The sequence below is a fragment of the Dysidea avara genome, chromosome 1 (assembly GCF_963678975.1).
Source record: "Dysidea avara chromosome 1, odDysAvar1.4, whole genome shotgun sequence".
Taxonomy (NCBI): domain Eukaryota; kingdom Metazoa; phylum Porifera; class Demospongiae; order Dictyoceratida; family Dysideidae; genus Dysidea; species Dysidea avara.
The window spans coordinates 447,728-466,808 of record NC_089272.1 but is presented as its reverse complement, the minus strand read 5'-3'; the positions used below and the strand labels follow the sequence as shown (position 1 = coordinate 466,808).

At 37.8% G+C, this 19,081-nt stretch overlaps 1 protein-coding gene across 1 annotated transcript in view; it reads right to left on the bottom strand.

Annotated features, from left to right (window-relative positions):
* Nucleotides 1-7,365: 7,365 nt before the first annotated feature.
* Nucleotides 7,366-19,081, bottom strand: part of LOC136242659 (uncharacterized) — a 44,802-nt gene continuing 33,086 nt past the window's right edge. Inside the window, exons 6-10 of the mRNA XM_066034459.1 lie at nt 15,117-15,562; nt 10,646-10,704; nt 10,117-10,593; nt 8,776-8,982; nt 7,366-7,591 (exon numbers count right to left, since the gene is read on the bottom strand). Coding sequence (XP_065890531.1) covers nt 10,402-10,593; nt 10,646-10,704; nt 15,117-15,562 — 697 coding nt within the window. The 3' untranslated portion in view covers nt 7,366-7,591; nt 8,776-8,982; nt 10,117-10,401. The remainder of the gene's footprint in view (nt 7,592-8,775; nt 8,983-10,116; nt 10,594-10,645; nt 10,705-15,116; nt 15,563-19,081) is intronic.

Here is a 19,081-nt window from a genome sequence, read left to right as displayed (position 1 = left end):
CCCATGTTTTCAATTGGCAGGTGGAAAAAAATTGCAGATGACGTAAAGATGTTCAGAACTATCAAGACCACGACTGTGGACGACTTTCAGGGGGGCGTCTGGATTCAGTGGAATGGAATGGTGGACTGGAATGGTGGAATGGACTGGAATGGAATGGAATAGTGGAATGGAATGGTGGAATGGAACGGTACTTAGGTAATTTCAATTAGGGTTACCTCTTTAAAAAGACCACCTTTTAACAAAGACCACCCCTTTATAAAGACCGTTTTACTTTAATATCTGAATTGTTGTTTTAGAGCCCTATAAGACAGTCTTATTGATGAATTGTGTACCACATGTTCTGTCTAGAAAAGCCAGTGATATCTGATTTATGGTACAATACAGTAATAGCTATATACCCCATAAAAAACAGCTTGGCTATACAAAAAAGGATGTGTCCACGAAACTAAAAGCAACTGGCAACTAAAGGAGCTAATATCTGGTGAGGCCAAGAAATGAATGTTAATATATACTGGCAACCAAGTATAATTTACTATAACCTTGGTCCTTTATCATTGACTTGTGCAGTCTGACTGTATTCCTAATTAATTCCCTGTAAGTCTAATAGGCTATTAAATTGGTACCTTTCTCAATAGTCAGACATTGTAGAGGAGAAAAAATTACTAGCCAATTAGAGTTACAGGGAATTAATTAGGAATGAAGCAAGACTGTACGAGTCAATGATAAAGGACCAAATTTTTATAAATTATATAGCAAGTTATTTGCCAGATATTAGCTCCTTTAGTTGTTAGTTACTTTCAGTTTGATGGGGATGTCATTTTTGTACAGCCAAACTGTTTTTGCAAGGGGTATATTGCTGTATTACAAATCAGAGACTAACTTTTCTAGGCATGTGGCACACAACTGATCAATAAGACCATTATATGGGGATACACTCTAAAACAACAAGATAGCAACAATTTAAACATTAAAGTAAAACGGTCTTTATAAAGAGGTGGTCTTTGTTAGAGGGTGGTCTTTATAAAGAGGTGACCACCAATTGAAATTACCAAAGTACCGTTCCATTCCACCATTCCATTCCAGTCCACCATTCCAGTCCATTCCACCATTCCATTCCAGTCCATTCCACCATTCCAGTCCACCATTCCATTCCACTGAATCCAGACGCCCCTTTCAGGGGTGGCTCCAGGGGGGTTTCTGAGGTTTCTGAAAACCGGTCACGTTTAGATCGAGATACTCTAATAAAGCAGACAGTCACTCTGATAAAGCAGTCACAGTGTTCTGACAGTAACAAACTATGTAGGTATAATTAAGCATTTTAGTGTTTATCATATTATATAGTTATAGTGGAGGGCAGTTATTCTCAGCATGCAGTTACCTTTTTTTTTGGTCTTCACCTTCTTGATCAGAAACCAGTCACTAAAACTCCTAGAGCTTCCCTTGAACAAGGTATAAATTTGCTTTTTGCATGGTCCAAGAAATGGCAACTGAAGTTCAACATTAGTAAGTGTAATTGGTTACACTTAGGTAAACCTCATGGATTTGGTGAATATGTAATTGATGGCACTACTATTGCATCTTGTGATGTTGTAAGGGACTTGGGAATAATGATTGACAATCAGTTATAAAGTTTCATCACCATACCATCACAGTTGCCAAGAAAGCTAACAGACTATACTAGCAGTTATTTTACAAGACTTTACCATACTACATTCATCAACTTGTATAAACATACCCAGTGTTAGAGTACGGTAACATCATCTGGGGACTGCAATACATTCTATAGATCAAGAAAAAATAGAGATACAGAGAAGAACCACAAAATTGGTCCAGGATCTTCAAAACTGCACATACAATGATTGCCTCACTGCTTTAGCCATGCATACAGGAGTGAAGAGGTGCTATAAACATGCCCAATCCCGTGTAGCTGTGAATAATCAAGTTATTTGTCTGCAATTCTCTTATATACACTAACTTAATTGTATGCAGCCAAAATATAGCAAGCTGTTTGGAGTACATCATTGACAACTGGTCACTGTGAGATTCATTTTAGGTATTCTGCTAATTATGTTTGATGCTTATAATGACAGCAAAATAGGCTGTTGCCTGTAGATTACTACAATGAAAACACACAGCTGCTATATATTGTATACTATTAAACATTACATTAACAACTTTCCTGTCCATTCAAAACACGCAAAATAATATTTTATCAACTGCATGTACATGGAAAAATGCACGAAGAGCATAACAATAAATTAATTAAAAGCATAACTAGTAGGCTATTGCCTAGCTATACATTTGAGACTAGCTGGTTTATTATTATAATGTATGTTTTCTATACCCCAGTAACCAATTGTTTATATAATGCAATGGCTTTACACGGTGTGCTCAACCAATCTCAACCTTGTGCAGTTTCCATCATACAAACAGATACACATAATGTTTTTTATGTGATAAAATTTGGTTCAAACCATATAACCAATTTACAACTCAGCAATCTAAACCATTGTGTTGAAATTGGTATTCTGTAGAATTATAATGAAATAGGATCAACCTAGCTGTTATTCATTATTGCTTACCTTTGCTATAGCCTATTATACTGTAATGCAGATGATATTTCTTGACTGAATTAATGTACTAGTGTCTCACATGCTTCTCTGACAAGATATTTTCAATACACATGCAGTGTTCATATGATGCACATGCTACTAGTAAGTTACATGTTAGCCATAAAACAATGTGTGACTGCATCTACCTGAAAAAACTTTTGATATCCATGCAAATTTACCTATCCACAACCGTGACTGGATTGCACCACATTATTGTTGTGGTCCAGTGTAAAATTTGTAAGACACACAAAGGACATTTGCATTAAACCTGCAAAAAGGTTATACACATCACAAAACGTGTACAACACATTAGTTATATAAGTAGCTACACATTTTAAAGATATACATACTTATATATTAATAGAGTTTTGTTTGACTAGTAAACTTATGCATTCAAAATTACAATGACGAGTAAAGTTTAGCTCATGAGTTATTTTGATATCGTCTGCATTTATGAGAAAAACCACCATGGTCATCAGTTGCTGAAAACAGAACAAGTTACAGCCTACTACCCAACACCTCACTGATACAAGGAAGAAGTCACACAGTTGTTGACAGAGATACAGTCATCATACAAGTAGAGATCATTGGTAACTTGTTCTGTTTTCAGCATGTTGTGTGTCATGAGAATTCCCTCCATGCAGTCTGCACATTGGTTCTTTCCTTGTGAAGAGCTGCATTTGTGATAAGGAAAGAGCAAGGTAACACTCAACAACATTGAATAGTTTTATCTTAATAAAGTAGGTTCATCATTCCCCAAGTGTATTTAAAGTTTTCAATTTAAAAATGAAATGGGAATCCAATTGATAAAAAGTATTGGAACTGATATTGGAGTCGGGGTGCATATACAGAAGTGCAATACACCTTGTTGCCATGGTTTATACAGGAACAAGTATATAAACCATGGCAACAAGGTATATTGCATATATACTCACCAGTGGTTTTGAGGCATTTGACACTATTAGGTGTCATACCTATTATTTTGATAGGTGCCAGTATGATTAATCGCTCTGCGGTCAGTGCATGCTAATACAATCAATCGCCAAGCCAGCTCAGGCTTATAGCCTTTGCCACAGTAGGTGATCAATCACCACCCCCACTCCCAGCAACAGTTCAACCGCTGGATTCATTTAAAACCAGGTTCAAATTTTTGTGTGTGTGTAGTGCCTTTGTTTCCTTCCCCACACTTGAAAAGTGGTCTGGCTATGCAAGACTAGTGTACATGTGGGAATGCAGTAGCACTCAAGCTGACTATCAGCATAATATTATGTACAGTGGAACCTCAATTATCCGAACAGGGTGGTCCATAAGTGAAACTGTGCGTAAATAAACCTTAAAGAAACCATCAGTATTATTCAACTACCCTAATAGAACAGCCATTTCCATAGTTCTGTTAACCGAGAATCCGGATATGGGATCCGGATAACTGATGTTCCACTGTAATATCTATGCTATCAGTGTCTAGTATAGTGTACATAACTAGTGACTATCATTACATTAGCTAGCTACTTGTTATCTGGAATATTTTGTGCAGAGATACTTTATTTGTGACTGGATCTGTGAAAAAGGGTCTTATAGCCTTTCCAAATTTCCAGTTTGATGAGTCATAACTCGTCATGTACCTATTGCCTAAAATTACATCCATGGCCAGGAATAGTACTAGTGCTATGTTAAGAGTGTAAAGTGACTATATTTCAGGCTGGTACCATTACTCACTAGTCAAGTTATGGATTCCAAGTACATGTAATTTAAAAGGCTATAAGACCCCTTTTCACTGTATTTATTTTCCTATTTTAAATACTTTATGGTGTAAACACACCAAAGACCTGAGGGTCAGTGTGTGTGTGTGTGCGCGTGTGTTTGTGTGTGTGTGTGACTGACTGCGGGATGATATTAAACACACCACATGATCAATTGCTTTAATGTGATTGGAAAACCATGTATGTACAATAGCTAAAATATTGTGCATTTTTCGTTGGTGTTTTATCAAATCCAGTTTTCTGGATTATGCGGGTTTAAGGGTTAAATATGGTGTATTATGGTCCACTAAAAATACTCTCAAAGCATTTTTTGCAGTTTCCCACACATTATAGGCAATTCATCCATGTGAATAATATTAGTTATACCACAGGCACTCGTGCTTTGTCTGATATACAGTGGCATAGCCAGGCCTTCAGGAATGTTGGGCCACTACCTCACCCACACATTTCACTCCATGCAACTATCTAGCACAAAATGCGAGTCCATCCTTATGGACCCTATTAGCATAGCGGCACAACCAAAAAATTGTGCATTTTTTCATAAAGCCATGAAACTTTCCACATAAATAGTAGTCCTCAATACATGTATTTTCAGATATAGTGCCATTGTTTATTTGACCTTTGGTGACCTTTACTGCCATTTTTGTACAGAAAATTGATCATTTTTGTCTTTAACTCCCTGAGGCAATAATTAACTTGTTAAAACATGGTACCAAACAAAAGATCTTGCTGAAAGAAACAACTTGGTTTTTATTTGAAGTCAATAGGTGATTTCATTACAAAGTTATGATCATTTTTTATTAGCTGCAAAATTTGATAAATTTATGCATAATTATCTGCCCACAGGCAATTCACACCTCGAGGGCAGGTAAATTTATCAAAATTTTCAGCTAGTAAAAATGATCATAACTTTGTACTGAAATTACCTATTGACTTCAAATAAAACCAAGTTGTTTCTATCAGCAAGATCTATATTTTGGTATCATGTTTTAGCAAGTTAATTACTGCCTCAGGGAGTTAAAGACAAAATGATCAATTTTCTGTACAAAAATGGCCGTAAAAGTCACCAAGGGTCAACTCAGCGGTGGCACTATATCTAAAATTACATGTCATGAGGAGTACTGTTTATGTGGAAAGTTTCATAGTTTTATGAAAAAGTGCACAATATTGCAATTTTGGGGGCTACGCCGCTATACTATATACATATATTTGGTTTTAAAAAGTGCAAAAATGTATACTGTGCTACACTGCTGTTCCTGCAGCTTATTTAATGCTACTGCATGAGTTAGAATGAAGACTAATTTATTTAATACACCTTGGACTTTGATTTCACCAAATACTGTAATTTTGTATATCCCACAGTTTTGTCCACTTCATCACGTGTAGCTACACATATAGTCATGTACCAATTTGCATTAATCATATTGTGCATGTAAATAACATCAAAGCATTCTCACTGTATTAATGTAATTATACTACATAGCACACATCTGCAGGGATATACTATGTAGTATAATTGCATAAGTTGAAATTATGTCAGATGGTAAAGCTTGAGAAATGACTGCAGTCATTTACAGTAACCTAAGTACTTATCCTGAATGAGGATTTGTGTTGACCTATGGTTGTAGCATAATTTGGGCCATATGTCATAATATGTCATAATAAAGATATCACAATTATGTGTATATATTATTCACTTGCTATTTGTATCCTAATATTACACATACTGCAGTAGTTACATCTATACATAGGCAAATCTATATACAGTATTTGACATAATTGCATACAGTGCTATATTTTCTTATACATAATAAAGCAACATATTAATGAGAATTGTAATCATATGGAGTATCTTGTGCATAGAATATTATATATACATGAATGGTGTTTTACAATAAGCTGGATCAATTTCCTCAGCTAGTGTTGTCTGACCATTTGTAACTTCATGTTCTGAATCTGATTCTTGTTGACTATTTTCATTTGCAGCTTGGAACGATGATTTCTCATCTGTGTCACACAACCTTTGATCAAATGAACTATCGGAATTGTGATGCCTCCTATCAGTTGATACGATGTCAATACTTTTACAATAGATTCTTAGCAAATGTATTGTGTTTCAAATTTTACTACTACGTAAAATAAAGGCTGCACTTATTTAGTGCATTGCTTGCATAAATGCCTTCTCCTCAAGCATTGTATGACTTGTATGCTGCATATGGAATGCATTATGGATAAGTGTAGAAACCATGCAGGCAAGTGAGTATAATATTTATTAATGGGTATTTTCACTAGATGAGCGATTAGTTTTAGTAGAAATTGTCATGAATTAGAAACTTAGTATTGAGTGCACACTCAACAATAGAACATGTATATAAACTTTAACAGATAAACAAGACATTCATAAAAGTTGCATCTTGTGAAAAAATGCTTTCACTATTGATGAGAAGACTATACTGGGTAATGATCGAGTATGCATTTTAATCCTTACATATAGGCTGCAGGTGGTAAATTACTACACAAGCCAACACGGACCTTCTATATAGTTCTGCTACATATGCTCAGTCTGTGTTTTTAACTATTATTGGTTAGCTATATCTTGCATGGGTGATTTTTTCTGCTCTAAAATGTATAGCCACAGTAAACCAATGAATTACAGTTACTTCAGTATGTCTACCTGCAACACGATTTGAGTATGTATGAATTTTGGCTTGAAATTAACCACAATTCCATCATTTATGTGTATGTGGACAACTATGTATGTTCATACAATATTAAGTAATTATTTTCTGTGAACTTTCTTTATAGCTTTGGACCTGTAAGAAGACTACTGATAGCCTATGAAGCTGCAGAGAGTCAAATGATATTAATATCACACCTGATGGCTACTTTACTTGCATTTATTTAAATACGTGTGCTTTGTTTACCTGACATTTTATGACCAAGTTGCTTTTACATAGCTAGGAAAAAAGGCATAGCAAATAGAAGTACCTGAAATGAGCTGGTTCACAATAGGCTGGATCTATTTCTTCAGATTGAGCAGCTGTGACTTCACTTTCTGAATCTAATGTAACTTGGCTTTCTACTTTAGGAAGCATATCAGTTTGACAAGCTAGAGTATCATCCATTTTAACTTGCTCTTGTTCTGAAGAACAACCACTGATAATATCAATAGGTATGTCTAAAATGTAATCATAATGATGCTTTTGTTCTTGTGTGACCCTAAGTAGATATAAAAGTGTTTTAGTGTGACATTTGTTACACACGTACAGTGCATGTTATTCAGTGTAGTTGTAGCATCACTGTCTGATATTTCACACAAAACCCAAGGGCTGATGGTGGATATATCAGGTAGACCACAAGTATACATGTTTCAACCACTACATGTACATGTGTTATTTTTTAAGCCTTAAGTCACTTTGATAGACTCTTCCTTCATTGGTGTCATCAAAGTTTGAGGAAGACTGAATGTATACCATCTGACTGTTTTTTTTTGGACAAATTTAATAGTATAGTATAGCGCTAAGTCAGCTTCAACCGTTCTTATCATTACACAACTGCTAAGTGCTAAATGCAGTGACTACTATAATAGTATAGCAGACAACTGAACTGATTGTTCTATAGAGTGCTGACTGGTCTATCAGATGTCTGACTGACTCCGGTAATATACAATTCTCTGTGGATTTCATGAAGCACTTACAAACAAAAGGTCCTCTTTTGAATTATTGAATATTTCGATGCCTGTACCATACTCACTACCGTAACTGTATAGAACCATTATAATATGGATACCCTCAAGAGTGTCTTGATCAACAAGGTATCATGACTTTTCTGATCAGCTTAAGTGTTAAGGGTAGCTACTTTGATCAAGTTTAGAGATCATGTAGGTCAAATGCATCCCATTTTTAAAGTTAGCAATAACCAGATCCACTAGTAAGGTGCGGTAATTGGATAAGTAATTGTAGCAACAATTGACATATAATAGACTACGGTTATTAAGCAGACATGGTAAATAAAATATTGCTTGTTAAGCACATGTAAAATACTTATGCTACGTGACTGTTTATTAAGCACATATAGTTGAATTGCAACTTGTAAGCTGATACTACATGATTGTCAGAACAAGTACCACACTGCACTGGTTACCTTAACAGGCATGTAACTACAGTCTGTATATAGTAATAGCATATATATGAATCCTCTTCCTCAACTGCAACAAAGCATTTCACAGATTAGTGGTGTCTCAATCATTTTATAAATGTAGTGTCACTGAATCATGCTCTCCCAGCAGTCAATTATAAGTACATGTGCTGAACAAGTATAATAAAATTTACTACTGTACTTATCACTGAAATTACAGGTGCATATGAGAGTCTATGGTATTTCAAAAACATCTACTCACGTACTTGCTGAGGATTTCTGGATTGCATTCAGTACTGATTGAAAATGATGCAATGCTCAAAACGTCTTGTAGATTGACCAGACTTCTATCATTTTCTGAAACTTCAACTTGGTTAGCTGCAACCTTATCTTCTCTTTGATCTGATGAACTATGATTTACTGGAGGTACTCTTGAAATATACTCATAATGATGCTCCTGCTCCTTTTTACCCCTATTTGGATCATACATGTGTAAGTATACATATCTATAACACCATCAAATAGGATTAGTTTGATAGTAATAACTACTACCGTATAGCGGGTTATTTTCGAAACAGAAATTTTCGCACAAGAAGCAAAATCTGAATTTCGAAAAATTTTCAGTAATTTCGAAGAATGCATATTTCGAAGTCCGGATGGATTTCAAATAAGCGGAAATTCGTGTCACAAATTATGAAGATGCGTGAATGTTTGCCGAAAACTGACTTACTGATGGAATAATCCCCATTCCTGTGCACTGGAGAGAAGACTGAGGGAGTCTCGGGTGGAGTGAATTCACTGGCACGATCACGCTCGATCATAGCTAGCTATCCTACCATACTGAGATTCTAGAGCAGACGGCATCAATTCCCATTCTGGATCACCTGTTTTCTGGTTATTGGTACAGTAGTGATACAGTTTAGCTACCCATTATCATCAGCAATACTGAGCTAAAACTCGAGGAATACACAAACGAATCGCCGCAAGTTAGATGGTTGCTTTCACTTGTGGAATTTATTTTCGAAAAACAACCGAACGTGGGAATTTATTTTTGAAGAGAAGGGCCTCTTCGAAATATCCGAAAATAAAAACCTTTCGAAAATTACCAGCTATACGGTATATTTATCATAGGCACATTGTACTAGCATACACAATCATGACAGGGTGAACAATTTTGCTGTAACAATAATAACTGACTTAAATAGCACGTTCTAATAAACCTCGACTGATATTGTAGGGCTGGTTTGGGTAGGATAGTGAACGTGCTTTTTTAAGATGAAATAATGTAGTGCATGGCTACAATACAAAAGAGAACACATAATTTTCACTTCATTATAACTTGCTTTAGCAGACGCTAAGGTGAATGAAAATAAAGTATACCAGAAAGAAATATCTTACATTCATAGAAACAACTAGCTATGTAGTGAGCTACAGTTGTTTTAAAGTCTCCAATGACACTCTGTTTTCTATAAAACTGCCACTAGCTGCAATCTCACAACAGTATATATTTTGGTGTAATTTCCTATCTAGGTCTGTCACATAAGTTTTTATATGGCATGGTCTGTATCATAGTGTACAAAGAAAGTAACATGAGTGTAAGTGCATACCATTGCAACTGTGTGTTCATATACTTGCAACATGTTGTCTTCTTGTAGCAGATTACCACAGCCACAATTAATATTAGAAGTGCTTCAATGACAACTACTGCAGTTATTGCATTAAGTAAAATATTATTATTCTTTGATTGGGAGATGACATCAGTATTGGCAGTGGCATTAGTACAGTCAGTTTCATCTAATGAATTAAGCATTGCTGGACATCGATGATCTAGATCTAGAGTGATTTGACCTATAATCAGTGATGTCTCAGATTTTATCCACTGATCAATGATGTTAACAATAACTACCAGCATTTACTTCTGAATATATCATTGCTCTAAACACAACAGTGTTTGCAAGTTCTCTGACTGATCCTCGACAACTAAAACTCTCTTCAACAACACTAAATGTACATGAGCAATTCACCATTATGACTTGAAATATTTTTAACTTGATATCATCAAACTTTCTGTCCTTTTCCATTTCCTACAAGCAGTAAAGTAGAGTTCATAAAGACAAATTGTAGTGAGCTACTTACTATCCAACTGATACAATTTTCTATGGGAAACAGCCTTATCTGAAATAATGCAGAGCTTACTGCAATAGAAAATAACAAATGTAATGAAGAGTGTTTAATACACAATAATAACTCACAATGGTGTACATTATTTACGCATTTAAAAAAACGTGCACAATAACTGGACAAACCCAATTACAGGGTAAGGTCAAACCCAATTACAGGGTAAGGTCAAACCCAATTACAGGCTAAGGTCAAACCCAATTACAAGGTAAGGTCAAACACACAGGTGAAGTGGTTTACTGCCTACAGGTTGGTCACTTTGAGTGTCAGCACCTCATCTAATAATGTTTTGTAGTTTTTGAGCAGTAACATATCATATCCTTATATACGAAACCAATTCACCTCCCTGATTAATACTTTCAATTCTAGTGATTCATGTAATAATACCAGTCACCATGAGTATAAAGAAGTCAGTAGTGGTACGTTTGAATATCCAAAGATCTAAAATATCACTCAGAAAATCTGTGAATCATTTTCTGTTTTGCTACTGTTTAATGTGTTCAATCAATATCTACTGTAAGTTATATAGAAACAGCATACGATCAAGTTACTAACAAACTAGTAACATGTTGTTTAGATAATTGTTGACATGAAGCCTTATAGCATACTTCTCATTGCAAAATAAGCAGTGATGGTAGGATAAATACAGGAATTTGAATTCTCTGCCACTAGTACCCTCATAGCTAATGCCACTAGTACACTGATAGCTAATGCCACTAGTACCCTGATATAGCTAACGTCACTAATACCCTGATAGCTAATGCCACTAGTACCCTCATAGCTAACATCACTAGTACCCTGATATAGCTAACGTCACTAGTACCCTCACAGCTAACGTCACTAGTACCCTGATAGCTAATGCCACTAGTACCCTCATAGCTAATGTCAGTAGTACCCTCATAGCTAATGCCATTAGTACCCTCATAGCTAATGCCACTAGTATCCTGATATAGCTAACGTCACTAGTACCCTCATAGCTAACGTCACTAGTACCCTGATAGCTAACGCCACTAGTACCCTCATAGCTAATGTCAGTAGTACCCTGATAGCTAATGCCACTAGTACCCTGATAGGACACTAGTACCCTGATAGCTAATGCCACTAGTATCCTGATAGCTAATGCCATTAGTACCCTCATAGCTAATGTCACTAGTACCCTGATAGCTAATGCCACTAGTACCCTCATAGCTAATGTCAGTAGTACCCTCATAGCTAATGCCATTAGTACCCTCATAGCTAATGCCACTAGTATCCTGATATAGCTAACGTCACTAGTACCCTCATAGCTAACGTCACTAGTACCCTGATAGCTAACGCCACTAGTACCCTCATAGCTAATGTCAGTAGTACCCTGATAGCTAATGCCACTAGTACCCTGATAGGACACTAGTACCCTGATAGCTAATGCCACTAGTATCCTGATAGCTAATGCCATTAGTACCCTCATAGCTAATGTCACTAGTACCCTGATAGGACACTAGTACCCTGATAGCTAATGCCATTAGTACCCTCATAGCTAATGCCACTAGTACCCTCATAGCTAATGCCACTAGTACCCTCATAGCTAATGCCACTAGTACCCTGATAGCTAATGCCATTAGTACCCTCATAGCTAATGACACTAGTACCCTCATAGCTAATGCCACTAGTACCCTGATAGGACACTAGTACCCTGATAGCTAATGCCACTAGTACCCTCATAGCTAATGCCATTAGTACCCTCATAGCTAATGCCACTAGTACCCTCATAGCTAATGCCACTAGTACCCTCATAGCTAATGCCACTAGTACCCTGATAGCTAATGCCATTAGTACCCTCATAGCTAATGACACTAGTACCCTCATAGCTAATGCCACTAGTACCCTGATAGGACACTAGTACCCTGATAGCTAATGCCACTAGTACCCTCATAGCTAATGCCATTAGTACCCTCATAGCTAATGCCACTAGTACCCTCATAGCTAATGCCACTAGTACCCTCATAGCTAATGCCACTAGTATCCTGATAGCTAATTCCATTAGTACCCTCATAGCTAATGTCACTAGTACCCTCATAGCTAATGCCACTAGTATCCTGATAGCTAATGCCATTAGTACCCTCATAGCTAATGCCACTAGTACCCTCATAGCTAATGCCACTAGTACCCTCATAGCTAATGCCACTAGTACCCTCATAGCTAATGCCACTAGTATCCTGATAGCTAATGCCATTAGTACCCTCATAGCTAATGCCACTAGTACCCTCATAGCTAATGCCACTAGTACCCTGATAGCTAATGCCATTAGTACCCTCATAGCTAATGACACTAGTACCCTCATAGCTAATGCCACTAGTACCCTGATAGGACACTAGTACCCTGATAGCTAATGCCACTAGTACCCTCATAGCTAATTCCACTAGTACCCTGATAGCTAATGCCATTAGTACCCTCATAGCTAATGACACTAGTACCCTCATAGCTAATGCCACTAGTACCCTGATAGGACACTAGTACCCTGATAGCTAATGCCACTAGTACCCTCATAGCTAATGCCATTAGTACCCTCATAGCTAATGCCACTAGTACCCTCATAGCTAATGCCACTAGTACCCTCATAGCTAATGCCACTAGTATCCTGATAGCTAATTCCATTAGTACCCTCATAGCTAATGTCACTAGTACCCTCATAGCTAATGCCACTAGTATCCTGATAGCTAATGCCATTAGTACCCTCATAGCTAATGCCACTAGTACCCTCATAGCTAATGCCACTAGTACCCTCATAGCTAATGCCACTAGTACCCTCATAGCTAATGCCACTAGTATCCTGATAGCTAATGCCATTAGTACCCTCATAGCTAATGCCACTAGTACCCTCATAGCTAATGCCACTAGTACCCTGATAGCTAATGCCATTAGTACCCTCATAGCTAATGACACTAGTACCCTCATAGCTAATGCCACTAGTACCCTGATAGGACACTAGTACCCTGATAGCTAATGCCACTAGTACCCTCATAGCTAATGCCATTAGTACCCTCATAGCTAATGCCACTAGTACCCTCATAGCTAATGCCACTAGTACCCTCATAGCTAATGCCACTAGTATCCTGATAGCTAATTCCATTAGTACCCTCATAGCTAATGTCACTAGTACCCTCATAGCTAATGCCACTAGTACCCTCATAGCTAATGCCATTAGTACCCTCATAGCTAATGCCACTAGTACCCTCATAGCTAATGCCACTAGTACCCTCATAGCTAATGCCACTAGTATCCTGATAGCTAATGCCATTAGTACCCTCATAGCTAATGCCACTAGTACCCTCATAGCTAATGCCACTAGTACCCTCATAGCTAATGCCACTAGTACCCTCATAGCTAATGCCACTAGTATCCTGATAGCTAATGCCATTAGTACCCTCATAGCTAATGCCACTAGTACCCTCATAGCTAATGCCACTAGTATCCTGATAGCTAATGCCATTAGTACCCTCATAGCTAATGCCACTAGTACCCTCATAGCTAATGCCACTAGTACCCTCATAGCTAATGCCACTAGTATCCTGATAGCTAATGCCATTAGTACCCTCATAGCTAATGTCACTAGTACCCTCATAGCTAATGCCACTAGTACCCTCATAGCTAATGCCACTAGTACCCTCATAGCTAATGTCACTAGTACCCTCATAGCTAATACCACTAGTACCCTCATAGCTAATACCACTAGTACCCTCATAGCTAATGCCACTAGTACCCTCATAGCTAATGTCACTAGTATCCTGATAGCTAATGCCACTAGTATCCTGATAGCTAATGCCACTAGTATCCTGATAGCTAATGCCACTAGTATCCTGATAGCTAATGCCACTAGTATCCTGATAGCTAATGCCACTAGTATCCTGATAGCTAATACCACTAGTACCCTCATAGCTAATGCCACTAGTACCCTCATAGCTAATGTCACTAGTATCCTGATAGCTAATGCCACTAGTACCCTCATAGCTAATGCCACTAGTATCCTGATAGCTAATGTCACTAGTACCCTCATAGCTAATGCCACTAGTACCCTCATAGCTAATACCACTAGTACCCTCATAGCTAATGCCACTAGTATCCTGATAGCTAATGCTACTACTAAAATCAACTCAATGCTGTATAGTACCTTAGGACTGGTATTTGGCTGATTTATGTAAATACTATATCAAATCTGTTTTACAAAGTTAATAATGCATATAGAAAGGAACCTACAAAAAGCTACATAATTTTAAGGACCATAAAAGGGCACGAACACTGATGCAGTGTTAAAGTAGGTAGCATATGTGACATATCATACATTAATATTACATATATGTAGTATTTTGTGAGACCGGTAGTTTTAAACACCAAACAATTTTTTCAGCATCAAAACACAGCCAGTAAAAAAATCTAAAATTAGAATACTTACTAGGTCTACTATCTGCAATAGATTCATTACTGGGTGGCAGTAGATCAATGGATTCCCTACTGGGTGGCTGTAGATCAATACATTCTGATGAATTTCTGTCTTCTGTTTCTGTTGGGCTAATACAGGAATTGAAATTAGTAGACAGTGATAATTGGTTTTGAATCAGTTTAAACATCTCATCTCCACACTGAAAAATAGCATCACAGCTTTGTTGACAGATGTGGACTGGTGTTGAATCCATAATATAATGGAAACTTAGAAATAAAGAATTGCACACAAATGCTTTCATTAATTGCAAGCAGTCATTATTGGTAAAATTATTTAATTTCCTAAAAATTTCTAAGGCTTGATCTTCAAGCTTAGTAACATTATGGGTAGCAATGTACACCAAGCTGCTGTTTGTAATATACCCATCACAGATCACTTTCTCGCTTTCATAAGGGACACTGTTGGAGAGACCAAACGCATTACATGTACAATAAAGTTTTATTCTTAAATTTGTGCATTCAACAATAACATGGTGGTACGTACATAATGGTATCGAGCAACCCAACTATGGTAGAAAATTGAAAAGTTACTAAAAAGAAGTGGGCAAATATTGTGGTTGTGTTTCAACTGACTGGTATGGATTGATTTAAGGTGGCTAACAAGAGATCTTGTCTCCATTCCCAAACATAGCATATACAGGTGTAGTCCATTGCTACAATTGTGCATGCTGATGGCTCATCATTATTCAGATATTACTGTTTTTAAGTCAGACACCAATATCTTATCAACTATATTGCATGTACAGAGTTCTGCCAGAGAATACCCCAAAACCTTGTAGAAACTTACTGAGCCATCAAGGTGTAAAGTTTCAGCATGAATTGTATGAGGGGCATCGCATGGATTGTCATGTATACATATTTACAGTTCAGTGTACATGCGTAGTGTGTATAACAGTTAAAAGGCTCTAACAGATTTGACCACACATAATTATAAGCTTGCAATAATAATAATAATGCACATTTTTGTTGAATGTTTTATTAGAGTGATTGCTCTATTAGAGTACATTTATAGTCCACTTGGTAAACATGTATAGTACACACCGCCTGTACAACAGTCCTCCCAACCCCACATGAAGGCCACCCACCTGGCCAGGGGATGCTGAGTAACCCAACTAGACAGATGCTAAAAGCATGATGGGCGAGCCTGAGTTGTGTAAAGTGATGCGGCATCAACTGTATTTCCATGAATAGTGTTTAATGTGTGTGTGTATGTTTGTAGCTATACACACAGAAATGCTCAGGTTACTCTAGAGGTAGCTGGAGGAAGGTGAAAAAAGTTCAGGTTGGGAGGCTTATCACTGGCCTGCCAGTATATAGCTACATAACTGTGTGGAAGCATAGTCAGCTAGGACTTATCTCCCTGTCTTCTGCAGTTTCATTGGCCAACTGCATGCTCTCTTCTGCGAGTGTGCATGGCGTCTATCAGGTGTATACTTGCTTCTGGCATTTCTGCTGCCGTCCTCGCTCTGTATTGTTCTCTCCCTGCCTTCTTCTAAGACAGTCTTCTTTGTCCATGTCTATGTAGATAAGAAGTTGTAACCCACGTGACAAATTCTAAGCCAAGTGGTGCAAATACGGCCTTTTCGTACAGGAAGTTTTCGTGAACGTGACGTACCATTCACCTAGGCATTCACCAGCCAGTGTTCCCTCCTCGCCCTGTCTCGTTCTCTCCCGGCCTTCTTTCAAGACGGTCTTCTTTGTCCATGTCAATGTAGATAAGAATGAGTTGTGAACGAAGAGACAAGTGACAAATTCTAAGCCATGTGGCGCACTTTTCCGTGTTTGTTATGTAAACTCTCGGGAATGGTCAGACGTACGGTCGTACCATAGATAATTAACTAAATTTTGGATATACGGAGAAAGCACAACAAGGAGTGAATGTGTTAATGAGGTAGTTTCCAATCCCCTCTCGTTAATTATCTATGGTCATACCATAGATACGTACCAGCTGAGCACTACCAGTGTGGGGCTGTCCGTGTTCGTTACGTAAACTCTCGGGAATGGTCTGACGTACAGTCGTACGTACCAGTTGAGCACTACCAGTGTGGGGCTGTCCGTGTTCGTTATGTAAACTCTCGGGAATGGTCAGACGTACGGTCGTATGTACGAGTGACTACTGCCATTTGTGGGGCTCGCTCAGGCTCGCCCTAATTACAAGACTGTCCATTTAGGGCAGAGTGAGGAACCTCCAGAAGGGCAGACAAACCTTTAGGACAACAGCTGGACCCAGGTCGTATATAGACATCCAAACTGGTGCAAAGGATGTAGAGCAGTGCATACATGCATGCCCCCATTGTTGGCTTGCAAGGCCAATGTGGAGGATTCCTCACATGGCCAAGGACAGGTGTGCTGCTATTAGCCACACTACCAACAGGTGGTGTGTTACCAGCCCCACCACAACACACACACACGCACACTCATTAAAGTTTGCTGAGAGTGCTATATTATGAAAAATATAGCACACAAAAGAGTAGATAAATATGTAGCATAAAGCAAAACTAAGTATTATGATATTTCATCTCGAGACCACTCTCTTTTGGTGCTATATTTAGCATGAGTAAAATAACATTTTAACTGTTAACTATAGTGACCTTCTTCAAGTTCATGCAATCAATCATAAGAATAAATTCAGAAATTTTGGGTTGAATCCTACCTAGATTTTGCACCCATCTAAGATCACTGCCTCTTGTATTATCACATCATCCACTCACTGTTCTATGTTGGCTAGTTTCCTTCATGTGTCATTCTATGCATATAACTATACCCATTATAAACTGTTCTGTGGAATACAAACTGTTTTATATGATTATGTGATTGTGGCTTGTGATTTTACTGCTTCCTTATATCAATCTTTATAACCTTTGCCTACCCCGTATTTACCGTTGGTGTTTCTTACTTTACCTTGGAGAGTGCTTAAGTGTGGTGACTGCAGTTGTTCTTAGCGTTTTGGCATTTGTTCGATGGTGGGCATTAATTAGAAATGTTGGAAGAACAAACTGGAACTTCTCAACCAGAGAAGCGGCGTAGACCTGAAGACGATAATAACAGTTGTCCCTCCTGTGCGGAGGATGTTTTGGATAACGGAGTGCAGTGTCAGTGGTGTGGTTCCTGGGAGCACTTTAAGTGTGCTAGAATGAGTAAAGGTGGATATGATATGTTGTCCTTAAACTCTCCTCGTATCATGTTTTTTTGTTGTCAATGCCAGCCTAAGGTTAATAGTGCTTTTGAATTTTTTGACAAAATGTTTGCCAGGCAGGACTTGTTTGATAAGAGGCTCCAAAGAATAGAACACAAACTCGATGGATTGTCTGAAGGAGTCTGTGAAGTTCAAGAGGGTAATGAAATGTCCACTGATGCCAATGAGGATAATAGTGTGTTGCCAAAACCTGGCCTTCTACCTAGAGTTGAATCGTTGTCTGTTGGTGGTATTTCATCTGCTGTGGCATCTGTTCTGAATGAAGAAAAAGATAAAGAAAAGAGGAAGTTGAATGTTATTCTTCACAATGTTACCGAACCCACTGCTGATGACGGTCAGTCTAGGAAGAAGGAAGATATTGATCATGTTTCTAGTATTTTTCACAAATCATTGGGTGTGCCTGCTCAAATCACTAATGCTGTAAGGTTGGGTAAAAGAGGTGACAAGCCTCGTTTGCTGAAGATCTCAGTTGACTCATTAAAGTCTAAGGCTTCGATTCTTCGAAATTGTACCAATTTGCGAGGTAAAGACGTCCCTAAACATCTGTCCAAAGTTTTTATCACTTCTGATATGCTGATATGACCCCCAAAGAGAGGGAATGCAATAAGTCTTTGAGAAATCAGCTTGCTGATCTTAACAAGAATGGAAAGAACTATAGGATAAAAAACGGCAAGATAGTGCGGAAGAACAACTGAGTTGTTCTATCCGCACTGATAATCATG